General features: G+C 46.3%; 1 protein-coding gene across 1 annotated transcript in view; it reads left to right on the forward strand.

Annotated features, from left to right (window-relative positions):
- Positions 1–2,868: 2,868 nt before the first annotated feature.
- LOC123750013 (uncharacterized) overlaps positions 2,869–26,950 on the forward strand; it is an 82,097-nt gene continuing 58,015 nt past the window's right edge. Inside the window, exon 1 of the mRNA XM_069313845.1 lies at positions 2,869–3,034. Within this exon, the coding sequence (XP_069169946.1) occupies positions 2,981–3,034 (54 nt within the window). The 5' untranslated portion in view covers positions 2,869–2,980. The remainder of the gene's footprint in view (positions 3,035–26,950) is intronic.

Raw genomic sequence — 26,950 nt, forward strand, 5'->3', positions numbered from 1 at the left:
GAGCAGAAACAGGAGTAAGAGCAACAGGAACACCTGGAAGAACAGTTGTAGAAATACAAAACCTAGCAGTAAATAGGTCCTTGGGATTTAAACAGCTGCTACGGTCTGCTTCCTGGGGATGTGTGTGTGAAAAAAAAACCAGTCGATTGACAGTTTAGAGGCGGGCCGAAAGAGCAGAGCTTAACCCCCGCAAGCACAACTAGGTGAACTAGGTGAATACACTGCATTAGAAGAACTCTCGTCTCGGTGGATACTCATCCCTCGAACTGATTCCGACATGCAGACCTCCAAAAGATATTTTAATAGACCCAAAATAGGACTGATGTACCAAGAATACCCGCAGTGGGTAATCGCCATCTATTGTGGTTTAATTCTTCCCATAAACGCTCGTTAATTCGTTAATTAATATCCTTACTCCTTGAAGATGAAATTATTCAACTAAAGTTGTAAGTTACTACTTCAGACGCTACTTGGTATGTTAATTGTCACTTAATGTGTTAATTAAATAGCCTAATACTTTAATTAAATTAGATAGTATGTTAATTAAATCTCACTTAATACTGTAATTTATTTTAGACTTTAATAAGTTCACTTAATACTTTGATTAATTCACATAATACTTTAATTGCTACTTAATTTTTATTCACTTAATACTTTGATTAATTCACTTAATATTTTAACTCAATAGTTTACTTAAGTCATTAATAGTTTGATTAATTCACTTAAAAGTTGGATTAATTCACTTAATACTTTAATTAATTCAGTTAACAGTTTAATAAAGTCACTTAATATTTCAATTAAGTCAGTAAATAGTTAATAAGAACTCTCTTTCAACCACCAGGTTGAAAGAGAGTTGTTTAGGGCGCACAAGTCCACATTTCGTCCCGTCATTAGACAGCCCGTCCTCAGAAACAAAGGCAAAAGTCCATTCCATGCACCCGCCCAACCCGTCCTCGACTCAAGTCCATTACATCCAGCGGTCGACCCCACAGACGCATTCATATATTTTAACATGCTGTTCATTCAAAACGGGAATTTTCTCAAGCATAAATTAATATTATAATATATTAGCATATTGTGTATAAATAGGCATAGGTTAGGTTAGGTTAGGTGTTTAGGTTCTGTTGGCGATTATTTGTATTTGTAGTACATGGGTGAAGCATTTATAGCGTTGTGATTCGAACAAAATTCGTCAGTGAAGCACTTGTTCCGGATATGTTCGAACGTCAGCAGTTGTGAGTCGTGTGTAAACCGCTTTTCATTCATAAACAGGGTGTTTGGCGGGTGCATGGAATCACTTTTGGATCTTTGTTTGGAGGACGGGCTGGGTTCGAACACAAGTAGTCAGTGAAGCACTTGTTCCGGAAGGGTTCGGACGTCATCAGTTGTGAGTCGTGTGTAAACCGTTTTTCATTCATAAACAGCTGGGGTTTGGCGGGTTAATGGAATGGACTTTGGGTCATTGTTTGTGAGGATGGACTGCGCCAAACCCCAGCTGTTTATGAATGAAAAACGGTTTACACACGACTCACAACTGATGACGTCCGAACACTTCCGGAACAAGTGTTTCACTGTTCGTCCAGTGCAGCATCTTCCGACTCGATCATATATTGTTTCTCTTGAAGGTTGTAGTGTTGTGCGTTGTAATGTGCATGTGTTTCTCAATTGGTTGTTATAATCTATTGACTCGGGTGTCCAGCAAGGTTGTTGACACCGCCCCGTGCCTGAGAGAGAGAGAGAGAGAGAGAGAGAGAGAGAGAGAGAGAGAGAGAGAGAGAGAGAGAGAGAGAGAGAGAGAGAGAGAGAGAGAGAGAGAATGTACGTGTGTGTGTGTGTGTGTGTGTGTGTGAGTGTGGTCGCGTTTTTGTGTGGCTGGGTTCAACATGCAAGGTCCATTCAGAGAAAAATCCAGGCACCTTTTATTCTTAATTATAAAAAAAGTAGCGTACAACAATAGGCTTCCACACCCCTCGCCCGCGGTGACTGTATTTGTCGCTATTTACTTGTTTCTGTACGAGTAACAAAAACAAAAACACCTTAACAAAAACACATACACATTGAACTAGCCTATTTCCATGCATGGAAGGAAACAAAAGAAAACTAGTAACAATATCAACAATAACAGTAATGAGCAACAAGAGGTATGTAACAAGAGGGAACAAGTACACAAAGAGGGCAGCAAGAACTATATAAATAAATAAATATATATACCCTGACCTCCAGACAGGGGTTGCCAGAGACTCTCATATTGCATAAAATTAGCCTCATCTCACCAAAGCTCTGCAATTTCAGCTACTCGTGAGTATAATATATATGCTCTTGAATGCACCAATAATTCCTTATATACATATTTTATCTCCTGTTGTAGCGTTAATACTAAATATAAATTATGCATTAGTAGATAAAAAGATGGTAGGCCTGATTTTTGACGCATTTTTGCCACACGCCGCTATTTTATCCGCCTAACCTGCTTGCACTCTTAAATATACTCTATAATGCTCTCCAATACCTATCCGTGAACGCGCTCCAGCTGCGAGTATGATCATGGTATCATATACTTAATTGCAACAATTTCGAAAGATATTTTTTTTGTGTGTTTTATCGGATTGCAATATAAGTGAACTGGACACGCTTCTTTAAAGGTAACTATTGCGACAATATTTGCTGTAAAGCCTCCATATCATACTATTTATTACCGCCAGATATGTGCGTTTAGGTCACTGGGTTATTTTTTATCTGTGTTATTTACGTCTCTTGGGAAACATTTATAGATTTTGACTTTTGCAGGTATTTAAAAATGGGAGGTTGTGTCGTACCGCTGGCAGCCACGTCTGGGGGTCTAGCTGCGGCAGCGGCATTGAAGTTATCAGTGTACAGTGAGCGGTGGGAGAGGAAGGTTGTGTGTCTCTCGCGGTGTTCTTGTGTACAGGGAAGTTTGAAGTGTAGTGTACTTAAAATAATGTGACGGCTGCGGTGAACTATGGTTGATAATACTCTCGTTGAAGGTGCACTTAAATACCGAGATGGCAAGAAGGTGAGTACTTGTCCCAGCGTCTTGTTTTGTAAGTTAGAAGTCAAGATAAGTTTAAGAGGTTCGCGAGATGACGGGAACAAGACGGAGGATCTTCCAGGTGTACTGTTGTACACCCTGGCTGTGTGTACTGTTGTACACCCTGGCTGTGTACTGTTGTACACCCTGGCTGTGTGTACTGTTGTACACCCTGGCTGTGTGTACTGTTGTACACCCTGGCTGTGTACTGTTGTACACCCTGGCTGTGTACTGTTGTACACCCTGGCTGTGTACTGTTGTTACACCCTGGCTGTGTGTACTGTTGTACACCCTGGCTGTGTGTACTGTTGTACACCCTGGCTGTGTGTACTGTTGTACACCCTGGCTGTGTGTACTGTTGTACACCCTGGCTGTGTACTGTTGTACACCCTGGCTGTGTGTACTGTTGTACACCCTGGCTGTGTGTACTGTTGTACACCCTGGCTGTGTACTGTTGTACACCCTGGCTGTGTGTACTGTTGTACACCCTGGCTGTGTGTACTGTTGTACACCCTGGCTGTGTGTACTGTTGTACACCCTGGCTGTGTGTACTGTTGTACACCCTGGCTGTGTGTACTGTTGTACACCCTGGCTGTGTACTGTTGTACACTCTGGCTGTGTGTGCTGTTGTACACCCTGGCTGTGTGTACTGTTGTACACCCTGGCTGTGTACTGTTGTACACTCTGGCTGTATGTGCTGTTGTACACCCTGGCTGTGTGTGCTGTTGTACACCCTGGCTGTGTACTGTTGTACACTCTGGCTGTGTGTGCTGTTGTACACCCTGGCTGTGTACTGTTGTACACTCTGGCTGTGTGTGCTGTTGTACACCCTGGCTGTGTGTGCTGTTGTACACCCTGGCTGTGTGTACTGTTGTACACCCTGGCTGTGTACTGTTGTACACTCTGGCTGTGTGTGCTGTTGTACACCCTGGCTGTGTGTACACTCTTGTACACCCTGGCTGTGTGTACACTCTTGTACACCCTGGCTGTGTGTACACTCTTGTACACCCTGGCTGTGTGTACACTCTTGTACACCCTGGCTGTGTGTACACTCTTGTACACCCTGGCTGTGTGTACACTCTTGTACACCCTGGCTGTGTGTACACTCTTGTACACCCTGGCTGTGTGTACACTCTTGTACACCCTGGCTGTGTAGATCACTCGGGTCTGCTGTACAGAACATACGGGAGCGAAAGACACGGAAGGAAATGCATAATAGAACTAGTGAGTAGTACAGAATATTCTCTCCCAGCCAGCATTATAAATATTGCTGGAACAAAGGCAGACTATTTCAAGAAGCAATTGAACAAGTTATTGTAAGAAGTGCCGGATCAACCGGATTGTAGTGGATATGTGGGCCTGCAGCCCATCATCCTGTTTTGTTAGTACTTACAGTAACGATGAGGACCATATATATATAATATATAATATATATATTATTTATTGATTTATTTTCCGACGTACAATGAAATTTGAAAGTAGAAATCAAAATTATTTAGTTGGACAAACCTGAAAACAATATTTTTATTTGTGTTGCTTTGAGAAACTCAACTAACCCAACCTCCCTACCTTGAGATTCGGGGCTTAGCGTCCCCGCGGTCCGGTCCTCGACCAGGCCTCCTCGTTGCTGGACTTGTCAACCTGGCTGTTGGACGCGGCTGCTCGCAGCCTGACGTATGAGTCACAGCCTGGTTGATCAGGTATCCTTTGGAGGTGCTTATCGGGTTCTCTCTTGAACACTGAGGGGTCGGCCAGTTATGTCCCTTATGTGTAGTGGAAGCGTGTTGAACAGTCTCTGGCCTCTGATGTTGATAGTTCTCTCTTGAACACTGTGAGGGGTCGGCCAGTTATGTCCCTTATGTGTAGTGGAAGCGTGTTGAACAGTCTCTGGCCTCTGATGTTGATAGTTCTCTCTTGAACACTGTGAGGGGTCGGCCAGTTATGTCCCTTATGTGTAGTGGAAGCGTGTTGAACAGTCTCTGGCCTCTGATGTTGATAGTTCTCTCTTGAACACTGTGAGGGGTCGGCCAGTTATGTCCCTTATGTGTAGTGGAAGCGTGTTGAACAGTCTCGGGCCTCTGATGTTGATAGTTCTCTCTTGAACACTGTGAGGGGTCGGCCAGTTATGTCCCTTATGTGTAGTGGAAGCGTGTTGAACAGTCTCTGGCCTCTGATGTTGATAGTTCTCTCTTGAACACTGTGAGGGGTCGGCCAGTTATGTCCCTTATGTGTAGAGGAAGCGTGTTGAACAGTCTCGGGCCTCTGATGTTGATAGTTCTCTCTTGAACACTGTGAGGGGTCGGCCAGTTATGTCCCTTATGTGTAGTGGAAGCGTGTTGAACAGTCTCGGGCCTCTGATGTTGATAGTTCTCTCTTGAACACTGTGAGGGGTCGGCCAGTTATGCCCCTTATGTGTAGTGGAAGCGTGTTGAACAGTCTCGGGCCTCTGATGTTGATAGTTCTCTCTTGAACACTGTGAGGGGTCGGCCAGTTATGTCCCTTATGTGTAGTGGAAGCGTGTTGAACAGTCTCGGGCCTCTGATGTTGATAGTTCTCTCTTGAACACTGTGAGGGGTCGGCCAGTTATGTCCCTTATGTGTAGTGGAAGCGTGTTGAACAGTCTCGGGCCTCTGATGTTGATAGTTCTCTCTTGAACACTGTGAGGGGTCGGCCAGTTATGTCCCTTATGTGTAGTGGAAGCGTGTTGAACAGTCTCGGGCCTCTGATGTTGATAGTTCTCTCTCAGAGTACCATTGCACCTCTGCTTTTCAACGGGGGGGGGGGGGGGGGGGGGGGTATTCTGCACATCCTGCCATGCCTTCTGGTAGGCCTTAATACACGATATCGGAGGCCTAATACAGTACATATGTGTGTGCTATACTCGGTCTAGGAATATTTAAGTTTTAGCTTCGTTTGTTTTAAAAGGATTCCTTACTAGTCGGTATACTATTATCTAAAAGCTAAGGATGTACGAATTTACGTACGAACGTACGTATTAAGATCGTCACAATAGGTACTATCGAAACAGGAGGATAGGTTGCAGGGCCTGCGGGCCGCTCCAAGCAACAAACAGCCTGTTGGACCAAGTTATCACAAGTCGAGTCTGGCCCCAGGCCAGGCTCGGAGAGTAGATAAACACGCGAATCTCTCTCCAGTATGCCTCCAGATATTAAGTTTTCCTTTTGTATTAATTAAAATTAGTGTGTGTGTGTGTGTGTGTGTGTGTGTGTGTGTGTGTGTGTGTGTGTGTGTGTGTGTGTGTGTGTGTGTGTGCGTGCGTGCGTGCAATTCACATACACATTAGAGATGTGTGTGTACACGTTGATGGTGTGTCCATTAACGGCCATACATTATGTATACCCTGCCATACAGCCAAGTATTTAAGACTCCCATACATTTAACATGTTACTAACACCGACAGGAAATCAGAGTTAAACGATAAACTCAAATATATGTAAAAATTATCATTTTGTTTTTTCTTAACGGATTCCAGCTAGGCTTTATATTTGTTTTAATTGTAGGCGCTCATTGAAATACCCATCGCTTAATTCAACATTAATTTCATTCATTCTCTCTTAAATTTAGCCTTTCGTATTTTAATTTGGGTGATATATTTAGCAGCAGAAGGTCTAAAATCAATATTGGGTTTGAATGATGTGTAGCGGAAGCCTCATATTTGTGAGGCCTACATCAACTTATTCTTTTGTTTTTATTATAAGGACTTGTAAAAAAATAGTGCTTCACTATGCTACAACGGCGCTAATTATTAATTTACAATTATATCTTGTTTAAATATTATACTAATAAATAATGCTTTTATTTGTTTAATGTGATGAAAATTGTGATGTAATTTTTAGTACTTGTTTTTTTAGTCTTAAAAATAGTTTAGTCAATACGTTTGTATTGAATGTTAAATGCTGTAGCTACTGTATTAATTCATGCAGTGCATCCTGCACCACCAAAAGACGCTTGATACATCTAAAGTTACCACATTTGCTTGAATGTATCGCCAACATAATTGGAAACAGGTGGTGAGCCGGATGGTTTCTCATTCCCAGCATGAAGATCATCCGGCCACTGGCCCATCAGGTCTTGAATGGTCCAGTTTGGTGTAGCTTGCTGTACACATTACCTCGCCAGGGTCGACGGGTTGTGCGCGCTGATGTTCCCAAGTGATCTTTGGGAGCGTGTGGGGGTGGGGTTCGCCTGTCAGAGTGGGCGGTCGCCTGGATTTAATCAATGTTTTTACTCGAATGTCGTTAAATAAATTACGGAGGCTGGCCCTTGTTGGGATATATTGGACAGGTGTGTGTGTATATATGTGTGTGTGTGTGTGTGCGTGTGTGTGTGTGCGTGTGTGTGTGTGTGTAATTTAGTATACACTGGCTCGAGCCTTCTCTCGGGGAAGGGGAATGACTCGGACAAGATTAATCTTGTGTGTGGTTGTTTCAAAGAATGATCCGAATCATATTGTGACTGACATTCTTCTTGTTTGGATTGGCCAATCTGTTATTATCCACGATAGAGAGGGGTTAATAATTCACATGACTGGGATGTGGATCGCCTAACACCTTCATGCTAAGGTGCATCTCCATGGAAGGCCTAAAGTTCTATTTGAACAACAGATCGGTGTTTCTGGAATGGCTCAGTAGGTAGAGCTGCGGGCAGCTGCTGCTTATATGGTATTCAGGTCAATGAAACGTACAAGTGAATGAAATCTTTGAGTGACTCTAGGCCTAAGTGTCGTGTGTGTTTATGCATCCATTAGACCCCGTTTGCAATTGCAGGCGATGAGTCACAATAACGTGGCTAAATTATATTGACCAGACCACACACACTAGAAGGTGAAGGGACGACGACGTTTCGGTCCGTCCTGGACCATTCTCAAGTCGATTGTGAATTGTTTGAAAATAAGTTTTGTTTCTTCGATTGCCTTAATTATTACATCATACAAACATAACTGAAATCATAGGCTATCAACTTAATGAAGACATAGAAGATATGGAGAACTTAGTCACAGTTTTACAAACGGCTGAGTGTAGCCACTAACCAGTTGAATATCTTATTTCCGCCCGACTCTACAGCATCCACTAAGCCTTTTTTTTTTTCAAAGTTGCCCCTATTAAGGCTTGACTGGCGGTTTATGGTACGTGAGCCAGCTGGTAGATGTCCAGCTATTTCACGTGTCTCCATTTGCCAGGAGTTCAGAAGTTCTGCGCCTCACGCTTGCCCGCCGGCAAGTGTGTTTTATTTTTTATGCTTAGTCCCTGCTGCCCGTAAAGTGGAGTTTTGTTTACACCCGGAACTGTTATTCCTTTTAGGAAGGGAATTTTTAAGGGTGTAATGAGGCACCACTTGTTTGCTTCCTTCAGGTGGTTATGGTGTCTTGAACTGCTTCCTTCAGCTGGTTATGGTGCCTTGAACTGCCTCCTTCAGGTGGTTATGGTGTCTTGAACTGCCTCCTTCAGGTGGTTATGGTGCCTTGAACTGCCTCCTTCAGGTGGTTATGGTGTCTTGAACTGCCTCCTTCAGCTGGTTATGGTGCCTTGAACTGCTTCCTTCAGCTGGTTATGGTGTCTTGAACTGCTTCCTTCAGGTGGTTATGGTGCCTTGAACTGCTTCCTTCAGCTGGTTATGGTGCCTTGAACTGCCTCCTTCAGCTGGTTATGGTGTCTTCAACTGCCTCCTTCAGGTGGTTATGGTGCCTTGAACTGCCTCCTTCAGGTGGTTATGGTGCCTTGAACTGCCTCCTTCAGGTGGTTATGGTGCCTTGAACTGCCTCCTTCAGGTGGTTATGGTGTCTTGAACTACTTCCTTCAGGTGGTTATGGTGTCTTGAACTGCTTCCTTCAGGTGGTTATGGTGTCTTGAACTGCCTCCTTCAGCTGGTTATGGTGCCTTGAACTGCTTCCTTCAGCTGGTTATGGTGCCTTGAACTGCCTTCTTCAGGTGGTTATGGTGCCTTGAACTGCCTCCTTCAGCTGGTTATGGTGTCTTGAACTGCATCCTTCAGCTGGTTATGGTGTCTTGAACTGCCTCCTTCAGGTGGTTATGGTGTCTTGAACTGCCTCCTTCAGTGCACGGGTCGACGACCAGACGACCACCAGCGATAAAGAGTAGACCAGGCTACCAGGAACACCCACTTCTAAGGCAGCTGAAGCTCGTTATCCTCGGCACTGAAGCCAGACAGAACCCACAGTATACTGAACCATTTTCTGGATTATATACATTTTTAAAGTTTTAATATAGTGTATCCACTTGCGTTGGCCAGCTGTTGTTTTTGCGGTCACGTGAATTCCACATAAAAAAAAAATAGGATTCGGTGCAAAGTATATGTTACAAGTACTTGCCTGGCAATTATTTACTGATATCAGTCTTGGCAAAGTACCTGTGTCCAACTTGCCATGACACACACACACACACACACACACACACACACACACACACACACACACACACACACACACACACACACACACACACACACACACACACACACACATACGAGAGACAGAGAGAGAGAGAGAGAGGGGGCCAGCCATGTGCTTGCGTACAACCCTTGTGATTGAAGGTATAGAGGAGCTGGGGACGAGTCCAGGGGGATATATAAGGTGGTGGAAGTAACAGGCAGAGACAGTGTCACATGTCGGGGAGAGGAGAGCACACATAGAGGACAATGGTGGACGTCCAGTAAGTTCAGTAGAACTTCGGTTTCAACCCTTTTAACCATGTCGTAGCATAGTCGATTAAGGCAGTGTCTGGGATGCTCCCGGACGCAGGTTCGAATCCTCGTCTCGGCCCTTGTGGATTTGTTCGGTGGACACCCACACCATTAAGAAGACTAATTAAGACACCATTAAGAACAACATTAAGAAGACCGAATAACAGACTAACGTTCTGGTATTTAATATTTCATTGTATCGGGGGACAGGCACCCAGAGGGTATTTATACACGTTAGGCTTCTGTTGAAGTCCCCCCCCTCCCCCCAGGGTCGAAATTCTGACCTTTCCCCATTATATTAGAGGGTCTGACCCTCTAATATAATGTATTAGAATTATACAGAATTGTATAATTCTGATACAACCCCAGAAGAAGCTGACCAACTCCTGGGTACCTATTTATTTACTGCTAGGTGAACAGGAGCATTAGTTGAGACGAAGCGTATTATACGTTATATTTAACGTATATTTCACAAAGAAATGTGTTGAAAATAGTTTCACACACAAGAAGTAGAGACTAAATCTAGACAGAGCAACATTTTAGACTAACAGTGAGAAGTCTAAAGAAGTCTTGAGAATGGTCCAAGACGGACCGAAACGTCGTCGTCCCTTCACCTTCTAGTGTGTGGTCTTTAACCACAGGTGTCTGGAAATAGTAAGTAAATGCACATTTGTAGATGTTTGGCGCCTCTGAAAAGAACATTCACGGTCCACATTTTTACAAAGCCTAAACGGTAACATCAAACAGTAAGGGAGGTGAAAACGCCAAGCCATTACGTCTATGTAGCACTTGAAAGGGGTCGGGATAAAGATTTGGGATGGGACGGGGGGAAAGGAATGGTGCCCAATCACTTGGTGGATGGTCGGGGGATTGAACGCCGACCTGCATGAAGCGAGACCGTCGCTCTAGATCAAACGTAAAGTGGATGTGACTTGTTTTCATGCATAGCAGTAAAGAACTAGTGGCAGCTAACAAGGCTTCACAACCCGAGGCTATTCGCGGTAACTGCTGTCTTCTGTCATGGTGAAGCAGCACAGCATGACTCGCGACAAGCTGGCTCCTCACACGCACACACACGCACGCACACGCACGCACAATCACGCACACACACACGCACACACGATCTGACAATACCCCAGCTGTAGTTCAGTCCAGTACCGGTATTGCCCATTTAAAATTTGACTAATCACACAGTCAAACACACACGTATTTGGAGGGTGGATAACATGTGTGGTTTTGTAGGGTGGATAACGTGTACTGGCTGCAGCCAGTTGTATTGCTGTTATCCGGCAGACGGTGACCACTGATATTGCTGGTACTGTTATCCTAACTTGAGTTCGATCTAATGTCAGTGACCAAAAAATATATACATCTTCTCTGGTCCACACTTGGTCTGAGAATGCTTACCTGGTTGATGGGGTTCTGGGAGTTCTTCTACTGCCCAAGCCCGGCCCGAGGCCAGGCTTGACTTGTGAGAGTTTGGTCCACCAGGCTTTGCTTGGAGCGGCCCGCAGGTCCACATACCCAGCTGTGAAATGCTGAATTCCTGCTCTCGTGCTGGATCCTGAGACCACTTATTGGTACAGTCGTGTTAGGCATTGATCTGTTTTTACTGGGAGGAAAGACAGTTATGTCTGACTATGAGAAATGACATAGAACGAGGTTATTTGAAGGGATGGAAGGAGGTGTAGCAGTTAGCACAAAGCTGCCGGAGAAACACCTATTTCTCCTTATATTGCGTACAAGGGCGACCTAATACCATAATCTTCTCACGAACATCACTGATACAGGCGATCATACACGAATGACAACACTATTTACATTTTAAGGACAACAAAAAACTTGCAGGAGATACGAGATTGGCCGTTCTCAGAGACCAATCACTGGTGGAGGTAATTAAGGTACAACTGCACGTATTTGCATTTGGGTCGCTTAGTGAGAGCGGTCAAGGTGAAATCAGTCTCGTTGAGGCTTTCACATCGTCTACCTATATACTTAATGATATACGAAGGAAATGGTCAGCAGTGTTTGTTCAGAATTTTAATCCTGTATCTGATATAGAGGTCGTTGGCATTTGGTTTGCAAGATCAAATTTCTGAGAGGAATGTTGCAAATGTCTGTGGACTTGGAGGGGTTGTCTCCTTGGCCCTCTCATCAAGTCCTTGGCGGAGCTGACCTGCTGACCTGGCAGGTTCCATGATCACTGCTGCCTGCTGTTACATGTTCCCTGACCACTATGCACTTAGCTGCCATGTTCTGGCTGTAACCCATTCCTTACTCTTGTGTGTGTAGTGTGTGCTCTCACCTACCTGTGCTTGCTTGGGGTAACTCTCACAGGTCAAGCCTGGCCTCGGGCCGGGCTTGGGGAGTAGAAGAACTCCCAGAACCCCATCAACCAGGTGAGTGGTAGTGTACCTTACCTTGAGGTGCTTCCGGGGCTTAGCGTCCCCGCGGCCCGGTCGTCGACCAGGTCTCCTGGTTGCCGGACTGATCAACCAGGCTGTTGGACGCGGCTGCTCGCAGCCTGACGTATGAGTCACAGCCTGGTGTATGTGGGATATATTACACATCCTCAGCCACTCACGTCTTCATGTACAGCTTTGCCTGTGTCTGACACCTTCTCTCAAGAGTAAATTTGTGCACCTCTTCTCAGTTAAACTAAAATTTACCTAATCTACTTATAAGTTGTATTGCGCCATTGCTTTGTTAAGTCTATGTCCCTTCTAGACGCCTTACACTACCATCACCACATGTGTTCCTGTTCTCGCCTAGATGTACTAACCTAGACGTGCCTGTAGTGTCGAGAATCAACTCTTGAGCTCCGCCTCTGGATTTACATCACGGCACTTTTGAAGATCATCTGGTGTAGTCAAAATACGTTTCAAATTAGTGCTTTGTGAACGTTCCTGGAGCCAGAGCTCTACCTGTTTACCTTACCATTATGACTGGCTCACCTCTACAGGTCAGCCATTATGACTGGCTCACCTCTACAGGTCAGCCATTATGACTGGCTCACCTCTCCAGGTCAGCCATTATGACTGGCTCACCTCTCCAGGTCAGCCATTATGACTGGCTCACCTCTCCAGGTCAGCCATTATGACTGGCTCACCTCTCCAGGTCAGCCATTATGACTGGCTCACCTCTCCAGGTCAGCCATTACGACTGGCTCACCTCTCCAGGTCAGCCATTACGACTGGCTCACCTCTACAGGTCAGCCATTACGACTGGCTCACCTCTACAGGTCAGCCATTACGACTGGCTCACCTCTACAGGTCAGCCATTACGACTGGCTCACCTCTACAGGTCAGCCATTACGACTGGCTCACCTCTACAGGTCAGCCATTACGACTGGCTCACCTCTACAGGTCAGCCATTACGACTGGCTCACCTCTACAGGTCAGCCATTACGACTGGCTCACCTCTCCAGGTCAGCCATTACGACTGGCTCACCTCTCAAGGTCAGCCATTACGACTGGCTCACCTCTCCAGGTCAGCCATTACGACTGGCTCACCTCTCAAGGTCATTTCTCTCACCAGCTTTTTGTCCCGCCTTAATGCGACCGGGGTTTAGTGAAGCAATTTAGAGTGAATGAATGCTGACAAAAAATATATATATATACAATAAAAAAAATCCCCTCTAATGCGTTGTGTGCGCTATTCTCCGAGGCTAAGGGTCCTCGGGCTGGATTCACGAAAGCACTTACGCAAGTACTTACGAACCTGTACATTTTTTCTCAATCTTTGGCGGCTTTGTTTACAATTATTAGACAGTTAATGAGCTCGGAAGCACAAGGAGGCTGTTTATAACAATAACAACAGTTGATTGGCAAGTTTTCATTCTTGTAAACTGTTTAATATATGTAAACAAAGCCGTCAAAGATTGAGGAAAGATGTATACGTTCGTAAGTGCTTTCGTGAATCTGGCCCCTCCCCTCCATCCATTCATCCAGGTACTCCCGTTTCTTAAAAGACAAAAATGTAAGGTTTTAAACCCCTAAACCCCGAGGCCTGGTCGACGACCGGGCCGCGGGGACACTAAGCCCCGGAAGCACCTCAAGGTAACCTCAAGGTAAGGTAACCTATTGAGCGTTGTGGTTTATAATGACCTTCCTCAACATGTCTTGGCACTCTCCTCTGTGTTTCCTCGAACCCTTGTAACAAGTTCTCACGAGTTTTGGATGCATCATTTTCCTTTTATGGTTGGAAGGATTGGGGGGGGGGGGGGTGTAACAAATTGAAAGTTTCGTATTAATTAAAACTTGATGATATATTTTGCTTCTCGCCATATCCTGAGATTAGGAAATTGTGATTTAGTTGCTTGTGTTTAGGGGTTATTATGCTGTGCTTGGAGGATGTTATACTTGGAGGATGTTATACTTGGAGGATGTTATACTTGGAGGGTGTTATACTTGGAGGATGTTGTACTTGGAGGGTGTTATACTTGGAGGGTGTTATACTTGGAGGGTGTTATACTTGGAGGGTGTTATACTTGGAGGGTGTTATACTTGGAGGATGTTATACTTGGAGGGTGTTATACTTGGAGGGTGTTATACTTGGAGGGTGTTATACTTGGAGGGTGTTATACTTGGAGGGTGTTATACTTGGAGGATGTTATACTTGGAGGGTGTTATACTTGGAGGGTGTTATACTTGGAGGGTGTTATACTTGGAGGGTGTTATACTTGGAGGGTGTTATACTTGGAGGGTGTTATACTTGGAGGATGTTGTACTTGGAGGGTGTTATACTTGGAGGGTGTTATACTTGGAGGGTGTTATACTTGGAGGGTGTTATACTTGGAGGGTGTTATACTTGGAGGATGTTATACTTGGAGGGTGTTATACTTGGAGGGTGTTATACTTGGAGGGTGTTATACTTGGAGGGTGTTATACTTGGAGGGTGTTATACTTGGAGGGTGTTATACTTGGAGGGTGTTATACTTGGAGGGTGTTATACTTGGAGGGTGTTATACTTGGAGGGTGTTATACTTGGAGGGTGTTATACTTGGAGGGTGTTATACTTGGAGGGTGTTATACTTGGAGGATGTTATATTTGGAGGGTGTTATACTTGGAGGGTGTTATACTTGGAGGATGTTATATTTGGAGGGTGTTATACTTGGAGGGTGTTATACTTGGAGGATGTTATATTTGGAGGGTGTTATACTTGGAGGGTGTTATACTTGGAGGATGTTATATTTGGAGGGTGTTATACTTGGAGGGTGTTATACTTGGAGGATGTTATATTTGGAGGGTGTTATACTTGAAGGATGTTACACTTGAAGGATGTTATACATGAAGGATGTTACACTTGAAGGATGTTATACTTGAAGGATGTTAGTAATCCTCCATTACAAAGTGGAGGATCATTTAGAGAGCCTGAACAGTGTATCTTTATATTCATTTAGAAATACAAATAAACCATTTATATTCTTGTAGTCGTTATCAGTTAATTTAAACACTTATTGCCTCTTTGTTACTAACTCTTTCTTAAAAGTAGGTTAGTTTAAATGACTTAGTTCCATTGGATAAAACTTAAGATATTTAGCCTATCTTGAGGTGATTTCTTGAGGTGATTTCGGGGCTTTAGTGTCTCCGCGGCCCGGTCCTCGACCAGGCCTCCACCCCCAGGAAGCAGCCCGTGACAGCTGACTAACACCCAGGTACCTATTTTACTGCTAGGTAACGGGCATAGGATGAAAGAAACTCTGCCCATTGTCTCTGACAATCTCTGAGAAATAGAAACTCTGCCCAAGAAACTCTGCCTAGTTCAGTGTTTTTTTTTTTTGTAACTGGAATATGATCTGTATATGCGTCTCGGTATGACATCATGGAATGTCTACATCAAGCTCCGTCGGGGGATTCGAACCCCCGTTATCCGAGTACTCGTAGCAAAAAGCTGTTTGAAAAGTTCATATTTTTGTGAGTTCTTCCGTGTTCATATGTTAAGTGTTGTTGAGTTGGTCTGGGCCAGTCACCCATGTCAGCCAAGACCTTGACTGGCTGGCTGGCTGATTGGCTGGCTGGCTGGCTGGCTGGCTGGATGGCTGGCTGGCTGGCTGGCTGGCTGGCTGGCTGACTGACTGGCTGGCTGAATGGCTGGCTGGCTGGCTGGCTGGCTGGCTGGCTGGCTGACTGACTGACTGACTGGCTGGCTGACTGACTGGCTGGCTGACTGACTGACTGACTGACCGGCTGACTGGCTGGCTGGCTGGCTGGCTGGCTGGCTGGTTGGCTGGCTGGCTGGCTGGCTGGCTGGCTGGCTGGCTGGTCTGGCTGGCTGGCTGGCTGGCTGGCTGGCTGACTGACTGGCTGGCTGGCTGGCTGGCTGGCTGGCTGGCTGGCTGACTGACTGACTGACTGACTGGCTGGCTGGATGGCTGACTGGCTGGCTGACTGACTGACTGGCTGGCTGACTGACTGACCGACCGGCTGACTGGCTGACCGGCTGGCTGGCTGGCTGGCTGGCTGGCTGGCTGGCTGGCTGGCTGGCTGGCTGGCTGGATGGCTGGCTGGCTGGCTGGCTGGATGGCTGGCTGGCTGGCTGGCTGGCTGGCTGGCTGGATGGCTGGCTGGCTGGCTGACTGGCTGGCTGGCTGGCTGGCTGGCTGGCTGACTGACTGACCGGCTGACTGGCTGGCTGGCTGGCTGGCTGGCTGGCTGACTGGCTGGCTGGCTGGCTGGCTGGCTGGCTGACTGAATGGCTGGCTGAATGGCTGGCTGGCTGGCTGGCTGGCTGGCTGGCTGGCTGGCTGGCTGACTGACTGACTGACTGACTGACTGACTGACTGACTGACTGACTGACTGACTGGCTGGCTGAATGGCTAGCTGGCTGGCTGGCTGGCTGGCTGGCTGGCTGGCTGGCTGGCTGGCTGGCTGGCTGACTGGCTGGCTGAATGGCTGACTGGCTGGCTGGCTGGCTGGCTGGCTGGCTGGCTGGCTGGCTGAATGGCTGGCTGGCTGGCTGGCTGGCTGGCTGACTGGCTGGCTGAATGGCTGGCTGGCTGGCTGGCTGGCTGGCTGACTGGCTGGCTGGCTGGCTGGCTGGCTGGCTGGCTGACTGACTGACTGACTGACTGGCTGACTGACTGACTGACTGACTGGCTGGTAGGCTGGCTGGCTGGCTGGTAGGCTGGCTGGCTGGTAGGCTGGCTGGCTGGTAGGCTGGCTGGTAGGCTGGCTGGTAGGCTGGCTAGCAGGCTGGCTGGCTGGCTGGCTGGCTGGCTGGCTGGCTGGCTGGCTGGCTGGCTGGTTGGTTGGTTGGTTTTAATAGATCAGGTGGGTCATCTTGTGTACAAGTTTTGGACCAGCCCCTCTAATATTTTCCACGTGTAAATTATTATGTATCTCTCCCGCCTGCGCTCATGAGAATACAGATTTAGGCATTTTAGTCGGTCCCAATAGATTAGATGTTTCACTGAGTGAATTCTAGCAGTAAAGGATCTCTGCACGCTCTCCAGGTCAGCAATTTCTCCAGTTTTGAAAAGGGGCAACAATTAAGTAGTTGAAGTAGTCAACAATTCTGTCTTAACTACCTTAGTTTAGCTCAAGTCTTAGTTTTAGTACCATGAAGCCAGTTGGTTGAGTGGTGGCGGGTTGATCAGGAGAAGACTGGAGGCAGGTAGCGAGACGTTGCTCCGCCAACCCCCCCTTAACCCCCCCCTTGATGAGGTGAGTTGATTGTGGGTATTGTCAAGAGTCGTCGACCTGCAGGGTGTTGGAGTGTAATTTATGGTGTGTTTCTGGGTGTCTCCCTCACTCTCCCCTCTCCTTCTCTATCCTTTTCCATTTCTCTCCTATTTTCTTCCTCTCCCTCAACCTTTCCTATCCTCCACCCTCCTATTTTTTCTACCTACCTCTCCCTTCATGTATTTTATAAGCATTTTCGGGTATACTATGATGACCTTGATTGCGTGATTTATCAACCTCTTGATCCAGCAGGCTATTACTGCTCTCTTCCTGCATGCTACTCCGGCTTCTCAGAGCTTGAACAAGACCGAGTTCCCATGTGTAACCTTCCCTACCTCCCCCCCCCACCCCCCATCCGCTCTGGGGTCGTGACTTCTCCAATACCTCACCTCCGTGTCTCTCACAGCCACCGTGATCTGTATGTTGACGGGCACGGGGTTTATTACGGGATCACCATAGACCGTGCTACATGGACACTTCGTTCTGAGTAGCTGAATCTTAAACAATAACGTGTGTGTACGGGTACCAGTGTCCGGTGGTGGTGGTGATGGTGGTGGGTGGTGGTGTGTGGTGGTAGGTGTAGGTGATGGTGGTTAGTGGGGGGTTGTGGGTGGTGGTGGTGGTGGTGAGTGTGTGGTGATGGTGGGTGTGGGTGTTGGTGGTGATGGTGTGGTGGTGGGTGTAGGTGATGATGGGTGTGTGGTGGTGGTGGTGGGTGTATGTGATGGTGGTTAGTAGGGGTTGTGGGTGGTGGTTCACCTTACGTGTTGTATTATTAGTGGTTGAATATGTTGTTGTTGTAATAGTAGGCGATATGGTAGTGGTGGTTGTAACAAGTCCTGTTGATGCAGGTGGTAGCGGCAATATGTGAGAGGGGGGGGGTCCATGACACAGGTGTTCTGGTGGTGCAGGTGTGTGTGTGGTAATACAGGTGTGTGATACTGTTTCAGATGTGCTGGGTGGGAACATCCTCTCCAGGTGCCACAACAGGCAGAAAATAATATCCTAAACACCCGAACCTAACCAGAGGCCCTAAACACACAGAAAACGAGAGTTTGCGAGCCGCTATGATTTATAGTACATCATAGTTTGTCCGTTGGGGGATTGTGATCTCGAAATGCGATGCTTTATATCGGAATCCAAGGCCCAGATTCACAAAGCAGTTACGCAAGCACTTACGAACCTGTCCATCTTTTCTCAATCTTTGGCGGCTTTGTTTACACTTATTAAACAGTTAATGAGCTCGGAAGCACTAGGAGGCTGTTTATAACAATAACAACAGTTGATTGGCAAGTTTTCATGCTTGTAAACTGTTTAGTAAATGTAACCAAAGCCGTCAAAGACTGAGGAATGATGTACACGTTCGTAAGTGAAACAGGGATGACAATGAGGATAACACACACACACACACATAACCACGCAGCGTGTGGGATAACACACACACACACACACACACACACACACACACACACACACACACACACACACACACACACACACACACACACACACACACACAACCACGCTCCGTGTTAATTTTAACGCCAGTTATAAGGAAGATGAAGACTAATACAATTTAAGTTACTTCTCGACATCCCTAGATAAAAACCTGATCCCAAACCTCTTTTTTGGGGGAGTAGGTAAATGGGTCGGGATTTTAGAGAGCGAGAAATTACAAGTTCCCGTGAGATGGGCTCCATGCTTCAGGGGAGAGAGTTTACTGCTGGGGTAAAAGCAGAGCTTGTAATAGTATGTTGGGGGTATGTTGCGTGGGTGTTGGGGTATGTTGGGGTGGCTAGATCTACCCCTCAATCACCCCCAATCACCTCCGTTTGATTGGTCAATAAATCCCTGAACTATATGTTTAACAGATCTCTAACCCTGTCCATGGAGGACAGAAGAAAATGTATATATGCTGGTTAGCATTGTAAATGTCTAGCCACGTCTGTGGTAGAAAATAATAATAATAACTCCGTTTCTCTTGGACTTTCCGGGTCGGCAGCCTAGCCTGTCCATCCCCTAGCCTAATACATCGCCTCTGTAACAGAATCGACTGATCTCTTAATACCAAGTATTAATAAAATGTAAAGCGCCGTAATAATTGGTGGGGTTCGTACATTTCTGGTTTGGCGGGAAAAAATGATTTTCATTTTTTTTAGCGCGCGAGAAATGGAGCGAGCTGTTGTTTAAGATTAGCTACCTGGAACAAAAAGTTCCAAGCAGCACGGGCTATGGTGATCCCGTGTGATGGAGGGAGTGTCGCGTCCAACTGTACTTGGAGTCACTACCTTCTGCTGGAGACTGGGCCTTCCGCCTTCTCCACCCGAAATATTCCGAGACTCGTGAGGCATTTGACATTTACTGATATTTGCTGGCGAGTTATTTTAGCGGGGAATTTTTTTTATATATGTATTTAGGTTGAGATCGTGTGTTTAGTAGAGACTCGATGGTAGGAGCACTTACCTGTTGTGAGTACTCACGTTGTTGTGCTTGCGGGGGTTGAGCTCTGGCTCTTTGGTCCAGCCTCTCAACCGTCAATGAACTAGTGTACTAATTCCGGAGCCTATTGGGCTCTATCATATCTACATTTGAAACTATGTATGGAGTCTGCCTCCACCACATCACTTCGTGTGTGTGTGTGTGTTAACACACATATCCTTCTATTTTTAGCACCGTTAGCTCCAGTTCTTTAACCGATAAGTCGCGCCCTTACCCTCGTAGTTCTTTGACCATCTGTCTTACAGACTTCCGCACTCTTCAAGTTTCTTTGTGTTTCTTGAGATGGGAATTTCGTGTTGGGGACTGCGTCCCCTAGGGTTGGTCTCACGTAGGTAATGTACAGTTCCCATGATGCATATGTCTCAAACAACATCACACTCGGTATACAACCCCAATCTTCTCGTACAGAGGTCAGACCGTACACCACAGTGTATACCTCAACTTTGGTGAACAAATCAGTGCAATGGCTTGTTGACAAAGAGAGAATTATTGACAAACTCTATACTGGGCTTCTCTGTGATGTGGCGCGCCTCAGCTGGCTTATGGACCACATGGCGGGAAAATTCAAACTACCGGCTCTTTATACATTCGTTACAACTCGCATTTTGAACGTTTGAATTTTCGATTCAAATTTTTTTTTTTGGGTGTGAGAAGGTATGAGGGTTTAATTATTATACTATTTTACAAGTGGTTCAATTGGGAAGTATAATATTTAAGGTTAGATCGCTAGGCTGTTTAATATTTACTAAGGTGTAAAACAGGTGTGCAAGTGATGGGGGGGGAGGGGGGGGAGGTAATGAGCTAGGCCATAGACTGTATAATTAATGCTAGCTCGTGTGTGTGCGTGCGTGCGTGCGTGTGTGTGTGTGTGTGTGTGTGTGTGTGTGTGTGTGTGTGTGTGTGTGTGTGTGTGTGTGTGTGTGTGTGTGTGTGTGTGTGTGTTAGAAATATATGTAGTAGACATAATAGAGGAAAATAGGTTAGGGAGGGTCCAATAGCTAATAGTTCGATTCTGCAGGCACAAATAGTAAATAAACACACACACACACACACACACAACATCACACCTGCTGCTTCCTCCTCCCTCCGTCCCTTCCCCTCTCCCCCTCTCCATCCCTTCCCCCTCTTCCCCCTCCCTCCATCCCTTCCCCCTCCCTCCATCCCTTCCCCCTCTTCCCCCTCCTTCCGTTCCTTCCCCTCTTACCCCCCCTCCTCCTCACCTCCCCTCCCCTACTTTCCCGCGTGTCTCCCCTTCCCCTCTCTACTGCATGCCCCCAATCACCCTTATCTCCCCAATCACCCCCGCCCCTTATAACCTTGAGCAGGTGGCATCACAGACCCCCCAGTACACACCACCATGCACACTCGTCTCACTGATGTGATGATCAATAAACAATAATAGCTCTCCATTTGAGGCTCGCAGTTTCCATTAACTTGCTACAGAGTTTTGGTGAATAAGTTCTTGGTAACGAGGAGTGGGTGTGGTGGCAGAGGCGGGCGGTGAAGGGTAAGGTAGCCTAGAGAGAGAGAGAGAGTGAGTTGAGGGCTTTCTAAATATCAACCGTACGTTTGTCATCTCGTACGGCATCAATTGTCGCAGTGTCTTAGGCATCTCAAGCAGGTCTTCTGCCCAAGAAATAGAACTACAACATTCTTGCGGAATTGTCTAATGAATGGGTTCATATCATCACAGAAACCCTGTAGAGGTGAACACAACAGACAAGGGTATTGTTCAAAATCGTCTTGAGAATGGTCCAGGACGGACCGAAACGTCGTCGTCCCTTCACCTTCTAGTGTGTGGTTTGGTTAATATATTTCAGCCACGTTATTGTGACTCCTCTTCTGCACAAGGGTTTTGTCAATTAAATAGATGTATTAATGCCATTTGTGTGCACAAAATATATATATTATTGCTATAGCGAAACATTGTTGCGTGTAGAAAACGATATCTTAGGACAATATCAAATTAAGATATACAAACTGCTTCACAGTAATTGACAAATTAGACCAGGTGGTGTAATAGCAATTTACGTCAAGAGAAAATTTAAACTGTAGTGTCAGACAGGTAATCAAAACTGATCCCGCATACAGAAACAATTTGGACGGAATAGAATCCAAATAATAGCCAAATAATTGCAGTTTAAATCTAGTCAGAAACTGACAGTATGTTTCCACACACAGCTGTGTGTAGAGTCCCCGCCAGGTAACGTCCTGATGGCCATACTGCTATACACCCAACCTGAGGCTATTACGAAGCCCAAATTTGCGTGTGAGCCCCGCCCGGGGGTGTATGTTGGAGGCCACAAATCGTTGTGGTGACCGCTCGGGGAATCTGGGCCGACATGTGTGTAGATGGACATCATTAGAAGTCAAACAAGCCGGACGTCAACAACAGTAGGTCTTGGACTCTGTTTAAATATACAAATGTGTGGGCGTATATACTACACTACACACAGATTACACTAACGTGAAGCTTCAATTCCACAAGGGCCGTGACGAGGATTCGAGCCTGCGTCCGTGAGCATCCCAGACACTGCCTTAAGTTCAGTAGAACTTCTGTTTCAACTCTTTTTACCCTGTCGTAGCTCAGTCGATTAAGGCAGTGTCTGGGATGCTCATGGGCGTATACTTCAAGTAAAGACAAGATGAGCTTGGCCCCTTCCCCAGGCCAGTCGTGGGGGAGGAGAACAACTCCCAGAACCTGGTTCAGGGATGTCACATATTGTACTTGTCTCGAATTGGGGGATATGTCACACTTCCTTCTGTATCTCTCACTACAGTATGTTGTACAGGTTGAGGACCTAAGGCGGACGGTGCGTCACAATACTGTCACCCAACCTACACACATGACACGGTCCGCACATCTGCCACCCAACCCACACATCTGCCACTCAACCCACACATCTGCCACCCAACCCACACATCTGCCACCCAACCCACACATCTGCCACCCAACACACACCTGAAAAATTAAGATTTGATGGCGATGATTCACAATAACGTGGCTGAAGAATGTTGAATCGACTTGAGAATGGTTCAGGACGGAGCGAAACGTTGCCAACTCTTCAGTTTCAGATGAGTGGGGGGGGGGTTGGAACCCCCCCACTCGTTCCCCCCGGGATTTCGGGGCTTAGCGTCCCCGCGGCCCGGTCCTCGACCAGGCCTCCACCCCCAGGAAGCAGCCCGTGACAGCTGACTAACTCCCAGATACCTATTTTCTGCTAGGTAACAGGAGCATCAGGGTGAAAGAAACTCTGCCCATTGTTTCTCGCGAGCGCCCGGGATCGAACCCGGGACCACAGGTTCACGCGTCCAGTGTTCTGTCCGCTCAGCCACCGGCTACCCCTGTGGAGCAGTATTTTGTCTGAGTGTGTGTAGTTTGTCAAGTAAAAAGAATGGAACATTCTGAATTCCTCTTTTGGTTCTGAGTAGTTGACCCAACTTTGCATTATCGGCCAATCTTCATATGGATGACTCTTCTTGGTCAGATAGGGTCTATGTCATTCTCATTATCAGAAATGATCTTTGCGTTCAGTACCAGAGTGCTGTGGTACTCTGATGTCTCATCAGAGACATCAGAGACATCAGATGTAGGACTCTGTCTTACATCTGATGTCTCTCCATCTCCATTCTCATGTCTTCAGTCTCTCTACAGTTACCATCTTTCCTGCTGGGTGAGTTTTCTCACATCCAGGTCATTGTGGTGCCAGTTACTCCACATTGTTTCTCAAGTGTGTGCCGTGTGTCTGGAGGAGTCAAAGGCTCTCTGGTAAACTAGGAAGATGCAATCAGGCCGCCCTACTCTTTCTTGCGTGATCATTCATGATGTCTTTGAGCTCCAGCTGTTTCTCTGAACCAACATTGAATCTTTGTCACAAAATTTCTGGTGTTCAACTTGTCTCCTGATTAATTTCTCTAGTATATTATGATGTATACATGCCAGTGGCAGAGTCCTAGTGTGTGTGTGTGTGTGTGTTTGTGTGTGTGTGTGTGTGTGTGTGTGTGTGTGTGTGTGTGTGTGTGTGTGTGTGTGTGTGTGTGTGTGTGTGTACTCACCTAGTTGTGCTTGCGGGGGTTAAGCTTAGGCTCTTTGGTTCCGCCTCTCGACCGTCACTCTACTGGTGCACAGATTCCCCGAGTTTCTCTAACTCTATCATATCTACATTTGAAACTGTGGGTGGAGTCAGCCTCCATCACATTACTTCCTAGTGCATTCCATTTAATAACTACTCTGACACTGAAAAAGTTCTTTCTAACGTCCATGTGGCTCATTTGGGTACTCAGCTTTCACCTGTGTCCCCTTGTTCGCGTACCTCCCGTGTTAAATAATCCATCCTTGTCTACCCTATCAATTCCCCTGAGAATTTTGTATGTGTTGATCATGTCCCCCAGAGTTAAACTTGACAATCTTCGTTCCAATGAAGACAATCGTGTCAGCTGTCATATTGCCTCAGGTACAATGATAATCCTCCCCTTCACGAAGATTTCAGACAGACTCTACAAAATAAGAATAGGTCTTTTTTATGCAGGCGATGAGTCACAATAACGTGGCTGAAGTATGTTGACCAGACCACACACTAGAAGTTGAAGGGACGACGACGTTTCGGTCCGTCCTGGACCATTCTCAAGTCGATTGAGAATCGATCGACTTGAGAATGGTCCAGGACGGACCGAAACGTCGTCGTTCCTTCAACTTCTAGTGTGTGGTCTGGTCAACAGGTCTTTTTTAAATGCTAAACAAGGTATGAAAATAGTAATGATTAGATTGATGTTAGAGTATTAATACTAATAATAAATCAGTCCTTGCTGAAAATCAGAAATACTAAATGGTTTACCAGTGAACTGGGAATCAACGAGGCGCTTAATACGTGACTTTGCAACCCCTCTCTGGCCATTATTCAATTAGCCAACCATTTAAGTGTAATTAAACCACGGAAAGCTGTGGTAGAAGGGAGTACGTCCCTTTCTACAATTAAAGCTGTTAAAGAGTGATCTACATGAGGCATTCGGGTGAACTATCGTAGCAAAAAAGGACAGTAATGGGGGCGAGGGGGCCAGATTTACGAAGCAGTTACGAACCTGGGGCCAGATTTACGAAGCAGTTACGAACCTGGGGCCAGATTTACGAAGCAGTTACGAACCTGGGGCCAGATTTACGAAGCAGTTACGAACCTGGGGCCAGATATACGAAGCAGTTACGAACCTGGGGCCAGATTTACGAAGCAGTTACGAACCTGGGGCCAGATTTACGAAGCAGTTACGAACCTGGGGCCAGATTTACGAAGCAGTTACGAACCTGGGGCCAGATTTACGAAGCAGTTGCGCAAGCACTTACGAACCTGGGGCCAGATTTACGAAGCAGTTACGAACCTGGGCCCAGATTTACGAAGCAGTTGCGCAAGCACTTACGAACCTGGGGCCAGATTTACGAAGCAGTTACGCAAGCACTTACGGACCTGGGGCCAGATTTACGAAGCAGTTACGTTAGCACTTACGAACCTGGGGCCAGATTTACGAAGCAGTTACGCAAGCACTTACGAACCTGGGGCCAGATTTACGAAGCAGTTACGCAAGCACTTACGAACCTGGGGCCAGATTTACGAAGCAGTTACGTAAGCATTTACGAACCTGGACCCAGATTTACGAAGCAGTTACGCAAGCACTTACGAACCTAGGACCAGATTCACGAAGCAGTTTCGCAAGCACTTACGAACCAGGGGGCCAGATTTACGAAGCAGTTACGCAACTACTTACGAACCTGTACATCTTTCCTCAATCTTTGGCGGCTTTGTTTACAATTATTAAATAGTTAATGAGCTCCGAAGCACCAGGAGGCTGTTTATAACAACAACAGATGATTGGCAAGTTTTCATGCTTGAAAACTGCTTAATAAACGTAACCAAAGCCGTCAAAGATTGAGGAAAGATATACACGTTCATAAGTACTTGCGTAACTGCTTCGTGAATCTAGACCTCCCTGGTTCATAAGTACTTGCGTAACTGCTTCGTGAATCTAGACCTCCCTGGTTCATAAGTACTTTCGTAACTGCTTCGTGAATCTAGACCTCCCTGGTTCGTAAGTGCTTGCGTAACTGCTTCGTGAATCTAGACCTCCCTGGTTCGTAAGTGCTTGCGTAACTGCTTCGTGAATCTAGACCTCCCTGATTCGTAAGTGCTTGCGTAACTGCTTCGTGAATCTGGCCCCAGGTTCGTAAGTGCTTGCGTAACTGCTTCGTGAATCTGGCCCCAGGTGAGAGATGACAGCACCAAGGAGCTACATCTCTGGTGTTCCGTCTGAGGCTCACCCAAGATTTGGGGTTCAAGTCTTCGGGCTTAACGGCGCCTCTTATCGTTTATCTGTACGTTAATATATTTCGCGACGACCCTTACTACGTAATTTCAAGTCCCTTGTAGTGGGCGGCATTGGGGGCGTGGAGAGTGGGTGGGGGTGGGTGGGGTGGGCGGTTTAAGGTGTGGGCAACTTTGATTAATGGTGTTTTATGTGGCGCTAAATCAAAAGTTTAAAAATCTTGGTATAATATATCGGAGAGTTTTCCCCACTCCAATTTTTATATATGTAGTCAAGTCTTAACGAGACGGTTAGACCAGGCCAGAGTGGAAGCAATAAGATTTGAAAGCGAGTGAGAGTGCGTGCATGCCTGTGTGTGTGTGTGTGCGTGCGTCAGAGGGGAGGGAGTGCAAGCGTTTCTCCGTCATTAATACGACGAATCAAAACATTATAGTTTCTCATGCTAATTTCTTCACCTTTAAGACAGCCAACAGGCAGGAATTGCTAAAAATAGTTTGCCAATGTCTCGTCTTTGACGTCGAGAGTTAATATTAAAGTTGTGTAGCAGCATGTTCCTCCCGGGTCTGTCAAGCTGTCTCTCACGTGAGGGAAAATGGAAAGGAAAGGAAAGGGGGGGGGGGGAGCAGGAAAGGGATGGCTGAAGGTACAGGGAATGGGTGGAATAGCATCCAGTTAGGTGATGACTATTGT

Source organism: Procambarus clarkii, chromosome 76 (genome assembly GCF_040958095.1).
Source record: "Procambarus clarkii isolate CNS0578487 chromosome 76, FALCON_Pclarkii_2.0, whole genome shotgun sequence".
Taxonomy (NCBI): Eukaryota; Metazoa; Arthropoda; class Malacostraca; order Decapoda; family Cambaridae; genus Procambarus; species Procambarus clarkii.